General features: G+C 41.0%; 1 protein-coding gene across 1 annotated transcript in view; it reads left to right on the top strand.

The window, feature by feature from the left end:
* elnb (elastin b) overlaps positions 1–13,023 on the top strand; it is a 43,742-nt gene that overhangs the window by 30,515 nt on the left and 204 nt on the right. The window contains exons 21-32 of the mRNA XM_090200187.1: positions 4,718–4,750; positions 6,485–6,781; positions 7,083–7,169; positions 7,324–7,353; positions 7,540–7,692; positions 7,888–7,926; positions 8,098–8,193; positions 8,373–8,483; positions 11,760–11,822; positions 12,001–12,075; positions 12,176–12,208; positions 12,942–12,962. Of these exons, the coding sequence (XP_090056313.1) occupies positions 4,718–4,750; positions 6,485–6,781; positions 7,083–7,169; positions 7,324–7,353; positions 7,540–7,692; positions 7,888–7,926; positions 8,098–8,193; positions 8,373–8,483; positions 11,760–11,822; positions 12,001–12,075; positions 12,176–12,208; positions 12,942–12,962 (1,038 nt within the window). The remainder of the gene's footprint in view (positions 1–4,717; positions 4,751–6,484; positions 6,782–7,082; positions 7,170–7,323; positions 7,354–7,539; positions 7,693–7,887; positions 7,927–8,097; positions 8,194–8,372; positions 8,484–11,759; positions 11,823–12,000; positions 12,076–12,175; positions 12,209–12,941; positions 12,963–13,023) is intronic.

Genomic DNA, 13,023 nt, shown 5'->3' with positions numbered 1-13,023 from the left:
ATCTTAGCTTCTCATTCATATGTTTTTTTTATGTTAAATCACTGTCAATCAACACACCAAGGTATTTGTATGCAGGGACTTGTTCGATTTATAGAACCATCCGATGATGAATGAAGATGTAATCCAGCAGAGACAATTTTAGGAGAAGTTCAAAACAGCATTTATTTAGTTTGCCCGTATTAAGCACAAGCTTTAAAATCAGTAAGGGCTTCCTGTACAGCTATAAAATCTAACTGTAGCCTTGTCAGCAGTCGAGGGAAATTGCGTACATAGTAGTATATACAGCATATTGATGAAATGTTACATTTTTTCCAGATTGACCAATAGCATTCATAAATTTTTTTAAAAGAACAGCTCCTGGTATCTACTTCTGCGGAACACCTTTATGTTCAAGACATTTGGACTTAACCCCATCAATCAAGATGGCCTGAGTTCTGTCACTGAGTTAATCATGAAACCATGGGCAGGCATCAGAGCCCAGGCCAATCTAGGACAGCTTATTCATTAAAATAGCATGATCAACAGTATCAAAAGCTTTTGACAGGTCCACAAACAAAGCAGCACGTTTCATTTTAGAAAAAGCATTGACAATATCATTAACAACTAATGTGCTTTTTGTGATAGTGCAGTGCCCTGGCCAAAATCCAGATGGAGTTATATTCAAAATACCATTCACAGATATAAAATAGTGAAGTTGATTATTTACCAAATGTTTGAAAATCTTAGCTAGACATGGAAGCCTGGAGATGGGACGATAATGATCAAGTTCACGACTATCCCTGCCTTATGGAGTGGCAGCACATAAGCTGTTTTTCTAACTTTTGGAATAGTTCCTGATAACAATGTTGGATTTACATGTACATACAGTGGCTTGCGAAAGTATTCACCCCCATTGGCATTTTTCCTATTTTGTTGCCTTACAACCTGGAATTAAAATATATTTTTTTTGGGGGGTTGTATCATTTGATTTACACAACATGTCAACCACTTTGAAGATACTAAATATTTTTTATAATGAAACAAAGATGAAATAAGACAAAAAACTGAAAACTTGAGCGTGCATAACTATTCACCCCCCTAAGTCAATACTTTGTAGAGCCACATTTTGCAGCAATTACAGCTGCAAGTCTCTTGGGGTATGTCTCTATAAGCTTGGCACAACTAGCCACTGGGATTTTTGCCCATTCTTCAAGGCAAAACTGCTCCAGCTCCTTCAAATTGGATGGGGTCCGCTGGTGTACAGCAATCATTAAGTCATACCACAGATTCTCAATTGGATTGAGGTTTGGGCTTTGACTAGGCCATTCCAAGACATTTAAATGTTTCACCTTAAACCACTTGAGTGTTGCTTTAGCAGTATGCTTAGGGTCATTTTCCAGCTGGAAGGTGAACCTCCATCCCAGTTTCAAATCTCTGGAAGACTGAAGCAGGTTTCCCTCAAGAATATCCCTGTATTTAGCACCATCCATCATTCCTTCAATTCAATCCCTGTCCCTGTGGATGAAAATGCTGCCACCACCATGCTTCACTGTGGGGATGGTGTTCTCGGAGTGATGAGAGGTGTTGGATTTGCGCCAGACATAGCGTTTTCCTTGATGGCCAAAAAGCTCAATTTTAGTCTCATCTGACCAGAGCACCTGCTTCCATATGTTTGGGGAGTCTCCCACATGCCTTTTGGCGAACACCAAATGTGTTTGCTTATTTTTTTCTTTAAGCAATGGCTTTTTTCTGGCCACTCTTCCGTAAAGCCCAGCTCTGTGGAGTGTACGGCTTAAAGTGGTCCTATGGACAGATTCTCCAATCTCCATTGTGGAGCTCCTTCAGGGATATCTTTAGTCTCTTTGTTGCCTCTCTGATTAACCTCTAGCGTCGAGCAATCCCGTATCCGGGAGCGTAATCATAGCCTCAAGCTCATTACCATAACGCAACGTTTCCTATTCATGAAAATCGCAAATGAAATGAAAGAAATATATTCAAACACAAGCTTAGCCTTTTGTTAACAACAATGTCATCTCAGATTTTCAAAATATGCTTTTCAACCAAAGCTACACAAGCATTTGTGTAAGAGTATTGATAGCCTAGCATAGCATTAGGCCTAGCATTCAGCAGGCAACATTTTCAAGAAAACAAAAAAAGCATTCAAATAAAATAATTTACCTTTGAAGAACTTTGGATGTTTTCAATGACGAGACTCTTAGTTAGATAGCAAATGTTCATTTTTTCCAAAAATATTATTTGTGTAGACGAAATAGCTCCGTTTTGTTCATCTCGTTTGGCTAAGAAAAACACCGGAAAATGCAGTCACTTACAACGCCAAACTTTTTTCCAAATTAGCTCCATAATATCGACAGAAACATGGCAAACATTGTTTAGAATCAAGCCTCACATATCTATTCTATAATCTATCAGTGGTGGCAGTTGCCTTCTCATCAGAAGAAAACGGAAAAATACTGCAGCTGGAGATTACGCAATAATTGCGACGGAGGACACCAAGCGACCACCTGGTAGATGTAGTCTCTTATTGTCAATCTTCCAATGATATGCCTACAAATACGTCACAATGCTGCAGACACCTTGGGGAAAACGTAAGCTGACTCCTAGCTCCTTCACAGCCATATAAGGAGTCATTGCCATGAGGCGGTTTCAAAAAATGCAGCACTTCCTGATTGGATTTTTATCTGGGTTTTTTCTGTAACATCAGTTCTGTGGCACTCACAGACAATATCTTTGCATTTTTGGAAAAGTCAGAATGTTTTCTTTCCAAAACTGTCAATTATATGCCTAGTCGAGCATCTTTTCGTGACAAAATATCTTGTTTAAAACGGGAACATTTTTCATCCAAAAATTAAAAGAGCGCCCCCTATATCGAAGAAGTTAAGAAGCAGTGCGGCTTGGTTGGGAAGCAGTGCGGTTGGGAAGTAGAAGTCATGGATTACAGGCAACATTCACACTGAGCTACATTCGCACAGACCCTGCTTGTCTGGTCTGTGAGGTTTGGTGAGTGGCCCTATCTTGGCAGGTTTGTTGTGGTGCAATATTCTTTCCATTTTTTAATAATGGATTTAATGTTGCTCCGTGGGTTGTTCAAAGTTCCGGATCTTTTTTTATAACTCAACCCTGATCTGTACTTCTCCACAACTTTGTCCCTGATCTGTTTGGAGAGCTACTTGGTCTTCATGGTGCCGATTGCTTGGTGGTTGCTCTTGCTTATTTCTATTGCAGACTCTGGGTTCTTTTAGAACAGGTGTATATATACTGATATCATGTGACACTTAGATTGCAGACAGGTGGACTTTATTTAACTAATTATGTGACTTCTGAAGGTAATTGGTTGCACCAGATCTTATTTAGGGGCTTCATAGCAAAGGGGGTGAACACATGCACGCACCACTTTTCAGTTGTTTCTTTCATTTTTTTCACTTCACCAATTTTGAATATTTTGTGTATGTCCATTACATGAAATCCAAATAAAAATAAATTTTAAATTACAGGTTGTAATGCAACAAAATAGGAAAAACACCAAGGGGGATATACTGTCGTGGTAATTTCCTGTATTACTAAATGAGGAGAGTTACAAACCACACACCAGTCAGAGTTGTACTTAAACTTAATATTTTAATAATATGACCTTCACCATAGCCCTGTGACTCTCAGATCAATTCAGTGTCTATAAATGAATTCTGAGAGTGCTTACAAAAGAATACTTCATATTTTATAGCCAAGATACACCCCTCTCAACTCACAATGACGAACCACAGATCTTAGGAACTTCACAAAGGGCCTTTTACTTGAAAGAGGAGTATACCATAGCCAGATAGCATTAACTATAAATTATCGTTCAGTTTGGTCTCTTAGACAAGGTTCTACTTCTCGTTCTTGGTACTTCATATTACCAAAACATTACCTCATCCAATGGCATATATCAATTGTCAATTCTAGATACCCCCATCTCAAATACACCCCCTCCTGGACAAGCTCACGGAGGAGAGTGAGCCTCCAGGTCATATACTGGGTCAAGAGAAGGGCAACATCAGAGGGGACATACAATGGTTCCAGACACTGCCATACTCCTCCCCCAATAGGAAAAGAGAGGGAGTGACTGGAGTACAGACATTATGGAGCCCTTCACATGGTTTCACAGATATATTCATTATGAAGACAATGTTCAAACCTGACTTCTCCCTTTCTGATATTCTGCCTATTACCAGACATGTAAAAGACAAGCCTGACCTCTCCCCTCTCTGGGCCCCAAGGGACTTTTCCCTAGAGAGGAAAATGCAACTGCCAACAGTATAGTCCAAAAGAAGACATTTTAATGACAAGTATAAAGTAAATAAAACATATTATTTATCTATGTTACCTAACTAATTCTGATTCAGCTACAACAATACTTTTGCAGAGGTAAAGTGACGAGGCAACAGGATAGATAATAAGCAGCAGCAGCTGCATGTGATGAGAGTTAGTGCAAAAAGGGTCCGGGTAGCTAATTGGTTAACTATTTAGCAGTCTTTTGGCTAGAAGCTGTTCAGAGTAATGTTGGTTCCAGGCTTGGTGCATCGGTACCGCTTGTCGTGCGGTAGCAGAGAGATAAGTCTATGACTTGGGTAGCTGGACTCTTCAACCATTTTTAGGGCCTTCCTCTGACACTGCCTGGTATAGGACCAACGAAGTGTCTCCCATCATTAAAATGTCTCCCATCATGTGCTCTGTCTCACAGGATATCCTGCTGGGGCTAAGTCTCTGAAATACGGTAATCATTATTTTCTCTTTGTGGAGAGTATTTACAGTGCCTTGCGAAAGTATTCGGCCCCCTTGAACTTTGCGACCTTTTGCCACATTTCAGGCTTCAAACATAAAGATATAAAACTGTATTTTTTGTGAAGAATCAACAAGTGGGACACAATCATGAAGTGGAACGACATTTATTGGATATTTCAAACTTTTTTAACAAATCAAAAACTGAAAAATTGGGCGTGCAAAATTATTCAGCCCCTTTACTTTCAGTGCAGCAAACTTTCTCCAGAAGTTCAGTGAGGATCTCTGAATGATCCAATGTTGACCTAAATGACTAATGATGATAAATACAATCCACCTGTGTGTAATCAAGTCTCCGTATAAATGCACCTGCACTGTGATAGTCTCAGAGGTCCGTTAAAAGCGCAGAGAGCATCATGAAGAACAAGGAACACACAAGGCAGGTCCGAGATACTGTTGTGAAGAAGTTTAAAGCCGGATTTGGATACAAAAAGATTTCCCAAGCTTTAAACATCCCAAGGAGCACTGTGCAAGCGATAATATTGAAATGGAAGGAGTATCAGACCACTGCAAATCTACCAAGACCTGGCCGTCCCTCTAAACTTTCAGCTCATACAAGGAGAAGACTGATCAGAGATGCAGCCAAGAGGCCCATGATCACTCTGGATGAACTGCAGAGATCTACAGCTGAGGTGGGAGACTCTGTCCATAGGACAACAATCAGTCGTATATTGCACAAATCTGTCCTTTATGGAAGAGTGGCAAGAAGAAAGCCATTTCTTAAAGATATCCATAAAAGGTGTTGTTTAAAGTTTGCCACAAGCCACCTGTGAGACACACCAAACATGTGGAAGAAGGTGCTCTGGTCAGATGAAACCAAAATTGAACTTTTTGGCAACAATGCAAAATGTTATGTTTGGCGTAAAAGCAACACAGCTGAACACACCATCCCCACTGTCAAACATGGTGGTGGCAGCATCATGGTTTGGGCCTGCTTTTCTTCAGCAGGGACAGGGAAGATGGTTAAAATTGATGGGAAGATGGATGGAACCAAATACAGGACCATTCTGGAAGAAAACCTGATGGAGTCTGCAAAAGACCTGAGACTGGGACGGAGATTTGTCTTCCAACAAGACAATGATCCAAAACATAAAGCAAAATCTACAATGGAATGGTTCAAAAATAAACATATCCAGGTGTTAGAATGGCCAAGTCAAAGTCCAGACCTGAATCCAATCGAGAATCTGTGGAAAGAACTGAAAACTGCTGTTCACAAATGCTCTCCATCCAACCTCACTGAGCTCGAGCTGTTTTGCAAGGAGGAATGGGAAAAAATGTCAGTCTCTCGATGTGCAAAACTGATAGAGACATACCCCAAGCGACTTACAGCTGTAATCGCAGCAAAAGGTGGCGCTACAAAGTATTAACTTAAGGGGGCTGAATAATTTTGCACGCCCAATTTTTCAGTTTTTGATTTGTTAAAAAAGTTTGAAATATCCAATAAATGTCGTTCCACTTCATGATTGTGTCCCACTTGTTGTTGATTCTTCACAAAAAATACAGTTTTATATCTTTATGTTTGAAGCCTGAAATGTGGCAAAAGGTCGCAAAGTTCAAGGGGGCCGAATACTTTCGCAAGGCACTGTATGTTAAAATCCTTGAAACAAAACATATGTTCTCTTATGTTGTCTAACCCTAACCTTTGACCCCTCCCGTGTTGTCCTGCCAGGTCCAGGAGGAGGTGGAGGAGCTCCGGGTGGAGGCCTTGGTGGGCGATTCGGTGCCCCGGGAGGAGGTCTGCCAGGAGGAGGCTACGGACCAGGGGCAGGAGGCGCCTTAGGAGCAGGAGAAGCAGGAGCAGGAGGAAGAGTGCCTGGGGGTGGATACGGGACTGGAGCTGGGCCTGGTGCAGGAACAGGGCCTGGAGCTGGGTACGGTCAGGGAGCAGGAGGAGTCCCTGGAGGAGGCTATGAAGCTAGGGTGAGAGCAGGAGGACTACCTGGGGCCGGATATGGACCTGGAAGAGGTTAGTCAACAGCAGAGCCAGGGGTTCCCTAGGGCAGGTTGGGATATAGGGGCAATTTACAAAGCAGCGTTCCTTGTTTGTTGAGAATATGTTCTCAATGATTTACCTGGTTAAATAAAGGCAACTAATAATAGTTGGACTTGGGGGGATTGTTTGATTGGGAATCCTTGTTGTGTATTCCAGGGAAAACATTGTTTGTCGGGCTTCAAGCTTCCTACTAAATGGCATTGGTTGGCCAGTTTTTTTCTGTTGGTTTTGAGTTCAACATTCTGTAGTGAAAAGAGTCGCTATGATTCTACAGGATATGGAGCCGGATCAAAAGCTGCTAAATATGGACAAGTTGCTGGTGGGGCCGGTGGAGCCCTTGGAGGAGGAGCTGGACAAGGATGTGAGTTTATTTGTCTTGTCAGTCTGGTTGTACGTTGTTCAAGGAAACCAATATGGTAATTTGGGTGAACTATCCCTTTAAGGGAATATAAAGTTGAATCGATGTCCAGAAAATGTCTAACTTTGATCTGGGGGATTACCTCTTACTTCCATAGTCGGAGGGGTACCAGGTGGCTATGGACCAGGTGAGAAAATATTGCCTATTATTTAGCACCAATGTCGACTTTGCCTCTCAAAGCTACTTATTGCACTACCACAATTTAAGTAACAGCTGAAAATTGTACATATAATCACACTGCAACACCACATTCTAGCTAAACAGATGATACAATATCATCACATCCCTATATTAACACACTCTGTATACAAAGGTGGCTTCGGAGCCGGACCAGGTGGCTTCGGAGCCGGACCAGGTGGCTTTGGAGCCGGACCAGGTGGCTATGGACCCGGGGGCGGAGCAGGATCAGGAGGGGTGCCAGGTGGGCTTCCAGGAGGGTACAGCGGTTCTCCCTGGGGGAAAAGGGGTAAGTGTGAGGAGAGCTGAGAGGGTGGAGAGGATATAGATGGGTTAGTTTGAGTCATTTCACTGACCTTTACTTTACATAGAAGACAAGTTGGTAAGTACATGAAATGTACAGAGAAAGACCAATGAGTAAGTGTATTGTATCAGTATGTTCTGATGTCTGACACTGGTCTCTGTGTTTGGTTGGGATCTGCAGGCTACGGTACTGGATCTGAATTTAAGGCAGACAAATACGGTGAGAATGGGTTTTGTTTTCCAGAATACTGCACTGTTGCATTCGAGTGAAGCCGTTCCCAGAGCTAAACCGGCACCCATTACCCCTACTATACCTTGCTGCTGCATTTCCCATCATCTCTCAGATGGAAAGATGCAGACATATGAACTGCCTTCATGTTTATTTTTCTAGGACCAGGTGGGGCAGGAGGGGCCCTTGGTGCTGGGGCAGCTGGAGGTGCAGGGGCTGGGACAGGGGCTGGGACCGGAGCTGGGACAGGTGCTGGAGGTAAGGTCAAGTTGGTACTGTTATTGATAGAGTCTAGGAAGGGACAGAGCTTATGGTTTATATGTTTTGCAGGTGGAGCCGGAAGCAAATCTGATAAATACGATGAGGGTCCATCCTTTGTTATCCGGTCTAATGATGAGGAGGAGGATGTTGGATGACTTATTTCTATTTTTACTTAGGAGGTGCAGGACCTACACCTGGCCCTGGCACAAGAGCAGGAGGAGATGGCACTGTGACAGGAGCCGGAGGAAACAGGACAGGCGCAGGAGGAGCAGGCACAGGAGCAGGAGGTAGCTTACACAATCAGTTATTGGTCAAAGTTTGAGTTAACTTCACTTCAATTCTTTATGGGTCAAAGTTTGAGTCGACTTCATTTCAATTCATTTCAACTGAATAATCCTGTTTGAACTGGTTCTGGCATCTATTCATCTCTCTTTACCTGCTGCATGCCCTTACAGAAAAAAAACAGGCTTCTGGCAAACAGTTGTGGCAATAATATTTTCACTAAACTGTTGTGCCAAATTTGCGACGACGTGAACATCTGGCAAACAATTCTGGGAAACTTGTGGAGAACACGGTTTGTTGCAAATTTGTTTCAAACTCATTCTGAATATGCAAATTAGATTAGGTTTTTGTTTACTTCACATTGAAATGTCTTATTTACATAAAACCAATCACACATAGCTTAAAATGAACTTGTTTTTCATAGAGTAAACTAAACAACATGTATTGAATGTCTTAACATATACAAATAAATCCAATCAAATTCTTATCTATCCTACAATTAAAACATAATGCCAAGTGTTACAATATTACCCTTGAAATCATCAGCATGCTAATGAAAAAAAGAGCAAAGACTGAATATTTCCCAAATAAATTGTTTGTTTATTTCACATTGCTACAACATTTACATGAGAGAAATGTGAACACTATAGGGATGTTAGCCTTAGGACAGTATATAACTGAGCAATGAGCTTTCAACCAATGTGTTTGAAATAGAATAAACCAAATTTAAACAACAAAAACAAAATCAAACCCAGGTCAGAACTATTGCATTTTTTGAGTGAACTTTGGAGTCCTTCATCCAAAGCTTGTTGAATGCATGCACTGGAACATGAGAACACAAAACAAAAACAAAATGAAGATAGAAAACCTAGTACCTAAACGTTTAATATTTGGGCATCTTAAGAGGTAGACTCACCAGCTAATGGGTGGGTTAGGCTTTGGAAAAACTGGTTGAGCTGTAACAAAGTTGCCTTGATGTTGCTTTTCTTCTAACTAAAACAGATATTCTATATATTTTTCAGCAAGGAAACAATGTTTCTGCCTTGTATAAATTATATATAGACAAACGATGTAGCTAGCATAAAGTGGGACTTAGGCCTACTAAATCTTAAATGTGTGGCTAAATCATTCCTATACAAGATTTTTCTCCAGCCAAGCCTCAACACAATTGATTCAAACGAATTAACTAATTACGATCTTCAATCTAGACTGCATTCGGACATTCTAGACTGCATTTTCTTACCTTATCAAGCTTGAAGACGATACACATATTTATCAATAAAAAAAAGTCTTAGTGTACCACAAAAATGTTTCCAAGGTGTTGATGCATCCTCTTCCCAATGCAGCCTCTTCCAACACCATGAGTAGGGAAAAAAGGGTATCCATCCGCAAAAGATGTCAACTCAAATAGTTGCTACCTTAGTTGTTGTGCTAGCTAATAAACATGCTAACCTTACTGAACAGTGACGCTACCATATTGACATGTATATTGGTATTTAAAGACAGCAACGTCTTCATCTAAAAATATGTCTTTAAGATATCAATCGAATCATTAGCCAACTTTAGCAAGCTAAGCTAGCTAGCTAAGCGCTAGCCATTAGCTACCTACCCAGTAACAAAATGTGCTTCCCTCTATACCATAAAAACATGACAATTCTAACCAGGCATCAAATACCTAGCGAGTTTTAGGTTTATTAAGACAATTTATGAACAAGTTATCAGGCACAACTTTGGTAGAAAGCTAGTTTACAAGGTTTCCAATTCCAATATATTTTTCTTCTATGGTTCTAAATATGGCTGCCACAAGAATTTCGGCAGAAAAAAAACCTCTGGTTAACTGTTTGCCATTAAACATTTGCATATTTCTAGCAACATTTTTTGGCACACTATTTACAGTGAACAAAAATATAAACGTAAATGTAAAATATTGGTCCAATGTTTCATCAGCTAACATTTTTAAGATCACAGACATTTTCCAGATGCACAAAAAGCTTATTTCTTTCAGATGTTGTGCACAAATTTGTTTACATCCCTGTTAGTGAGCATTTCTCATTTGCCAAGATAATCCACCCATCTGACAGATGTGGTATATCAAGAAGCTGATTAAACACCATGATTATTACACAGGTGCACCTTCTGCTGGGGACACAACACAATGCTACAGATGTCTCAAGTTTTGAGAGAGCGTGCAATTGGCATGCTGACTACAGGAATATCCACCATAGCTGTTTCCAGAAAATGTCATGTTAATTTCTCTATCATAAGCCGTCTACAATGTTGTTTTAGAGAATTTGGCAGTATATCCAACCAGCCTCACATCTGCAGAACACGTGTATGGCATCGTGTAGGCGAGCGGTTTTCTGATATCCATGTTGGGAACAGAGTGGCCCATGGTGGAGGAGGGGTTATGGTATGGGCAGGCATAAGCTACGGACAATGAACACAATTGCATTTTATCTAATACTTGGTAAAGTCAAAGTACTATTTGGGATGTTACCTAGGTTTATGTGGACAGAGGTAACTGTATTGGAGGTACTCTGGATGGTGCCTCCATGGAATTTAGATATTTACATTTGGTCTGTTAGAGCATGTTTTCATTAACAGTTACAGTAAATACGTGGTTACACATGCCATAACTTTGCAATGGATGTTTAAATAATATCTAGGATGTCCAGTATAAACACTTTTCTCCCTTTTTGTTTGCTATGTCACACTGGAATGTCACTGCATGTGTCATATTCATCCCATAATATTTGAAACTTTCCCAGTTTTCATAGTACAGGTAACTGCCAAAATAATGAAAACACTTGAGTAAATGAGGAATGCAAGTATTCCACACAGGTGTGGTTCTTAAGTCAATTCAGCAATGAGCATCCCATCATATATAAAAATGCTGTGTAGGCTATTATTTTGGCTACCATGGCTATACCCCCATAGGATGACAATGCCCCAATTCACAGGGCATGAGTAGTCACTAAATGATTTGATGATCATCAAAACGATGTAAACCATATGCCATGGCTGTCTCAGTCACCAGACCTCAACCCAATTAAACACTTATGGGAGATTCTAGAGTGGTGCCTGAGACAGTTTTCCAACACCATCAACAAAATTATGGAATTTCTCATGGAGGAATGGTGTTGGATCCCTCCAATAGAGTTCCAGACACTAATCTATGCCAAAGTGCATTGAAGCTGTTCTGGCCCAACGCCCTATTAATACGCTTTATGTTGGTGTTTCCTCTATTTTGGCAGTTACCTATAGTTACTTTGTTCCACCAGGTGAGCCTGGTGGTGCCGGTGGGGTTCTAGAAGGATCTGGAAGTTCTGGTGGCCCAGGAGATGGTGGGTGTGGTGGAATAGGCCAAATCCTTTTGCTGAAACCATTCATTGATTCTGGCCAATCAAGATTTAGCCATTGACTTCAATAAGTGCAACAGTGGTTTTAGAGAAGAAGCCATAAACTAAGGTGATGTTTTTGACATTATATAATTCTTATAACACCTTTATCATCTCATGACAGGCACCGGCGTCACAGCTGGTGCTGTTGGAGGAGGGGTGGGAGACACAGGAATCCCTAGCATTGGAGGAAAACCAGGTATTTCTGATAACTACCTGATCAAACATCCCTAGTCCCAGTCTTGGGCTTTAGTTGTATGTGTGAACACATGCATTTCTATTTATTTTCTGTTTAACAGATCAATCGGGGCTCGGGGGGACAGCAATCCCAGGTGTGTTCATCTGATCTTTTAGAGAGAATGTAATAGGTCTCTTCTGCATCTGTTAATGAGCACTGTTTGTGTTAAAGTTACCTTTGCTTCATCCTCAACAACACTGCATCCTCTCTTCAACCTCATTGGCAATGCTGTGTGTGCAAAGTACCAGTAGTTGGTTTTTGTCTGGCTTCATGTGCACACATATGATACCAGATATGCTGTAGAACACAAAAGGGGTGCGTGCCAAATGGCTCCCTATTCCCTGTATAGTGCAATACTTTTGACCAGGGCCCGACAAGGGCTCTGGTCAAAGTAGTGCCTGGTCAAAAGTAGTGAATTATGTTGGGAATAGGGTGCGGAAAGCACACAAAGTATTCTGGTATCATATGTGTGCACATGAAGCCAGACAAAAACCAACTACTGGTACTTTGCACACACAGCACTGCCAATGAGATTGCAGAGAGGATGCAGTGATGTTGAGGATGAGGACCATAGTCATTGTTCTCTGTTGTCTCTTTTGGCAACAGGCATCGCTATTATCATTAGTGACACAGCCCCTGATTCACCCAGTAAGGCAATATGCATCTCGCTCTCACCCTTTCTCACCTCTCTTCGCTTCCAACTCTGAGTTTCTCACACATCAGCTCTCAACCCTTTTCATGCTAACTTTTATCACTATTATGTAACAGATGTACAGTACATAGTATTGTTTCACTTCTAAAATGTCTGTTTCCATTTGGTTCCGTAGGTGGAATTGCAGTGCCAGAAAGTAAGTGATTTAAGAATCTGACGTTATCTAGACGTATAATATACTAATCCTGAATTCAATA

This window comes from Oncorhynchus mykiss, chromosome 15 (assembly GCF_057628025.1).
Source record: "Oncorhynchus mykiss isolate SJ-2025 chromosome 15, ASM5762802v1, whole genome shotgun sequence".
Lineage (NCBI taxonomy): Eukaryota > Metazoa > Chordata > Actinopteri > Salmoniformes > Salmonidae > Oncorhynchus > Oncorhynchus mykiss.
This window is presented reverse-complemented; position numbering and strand designations above follow the sequence as displayed.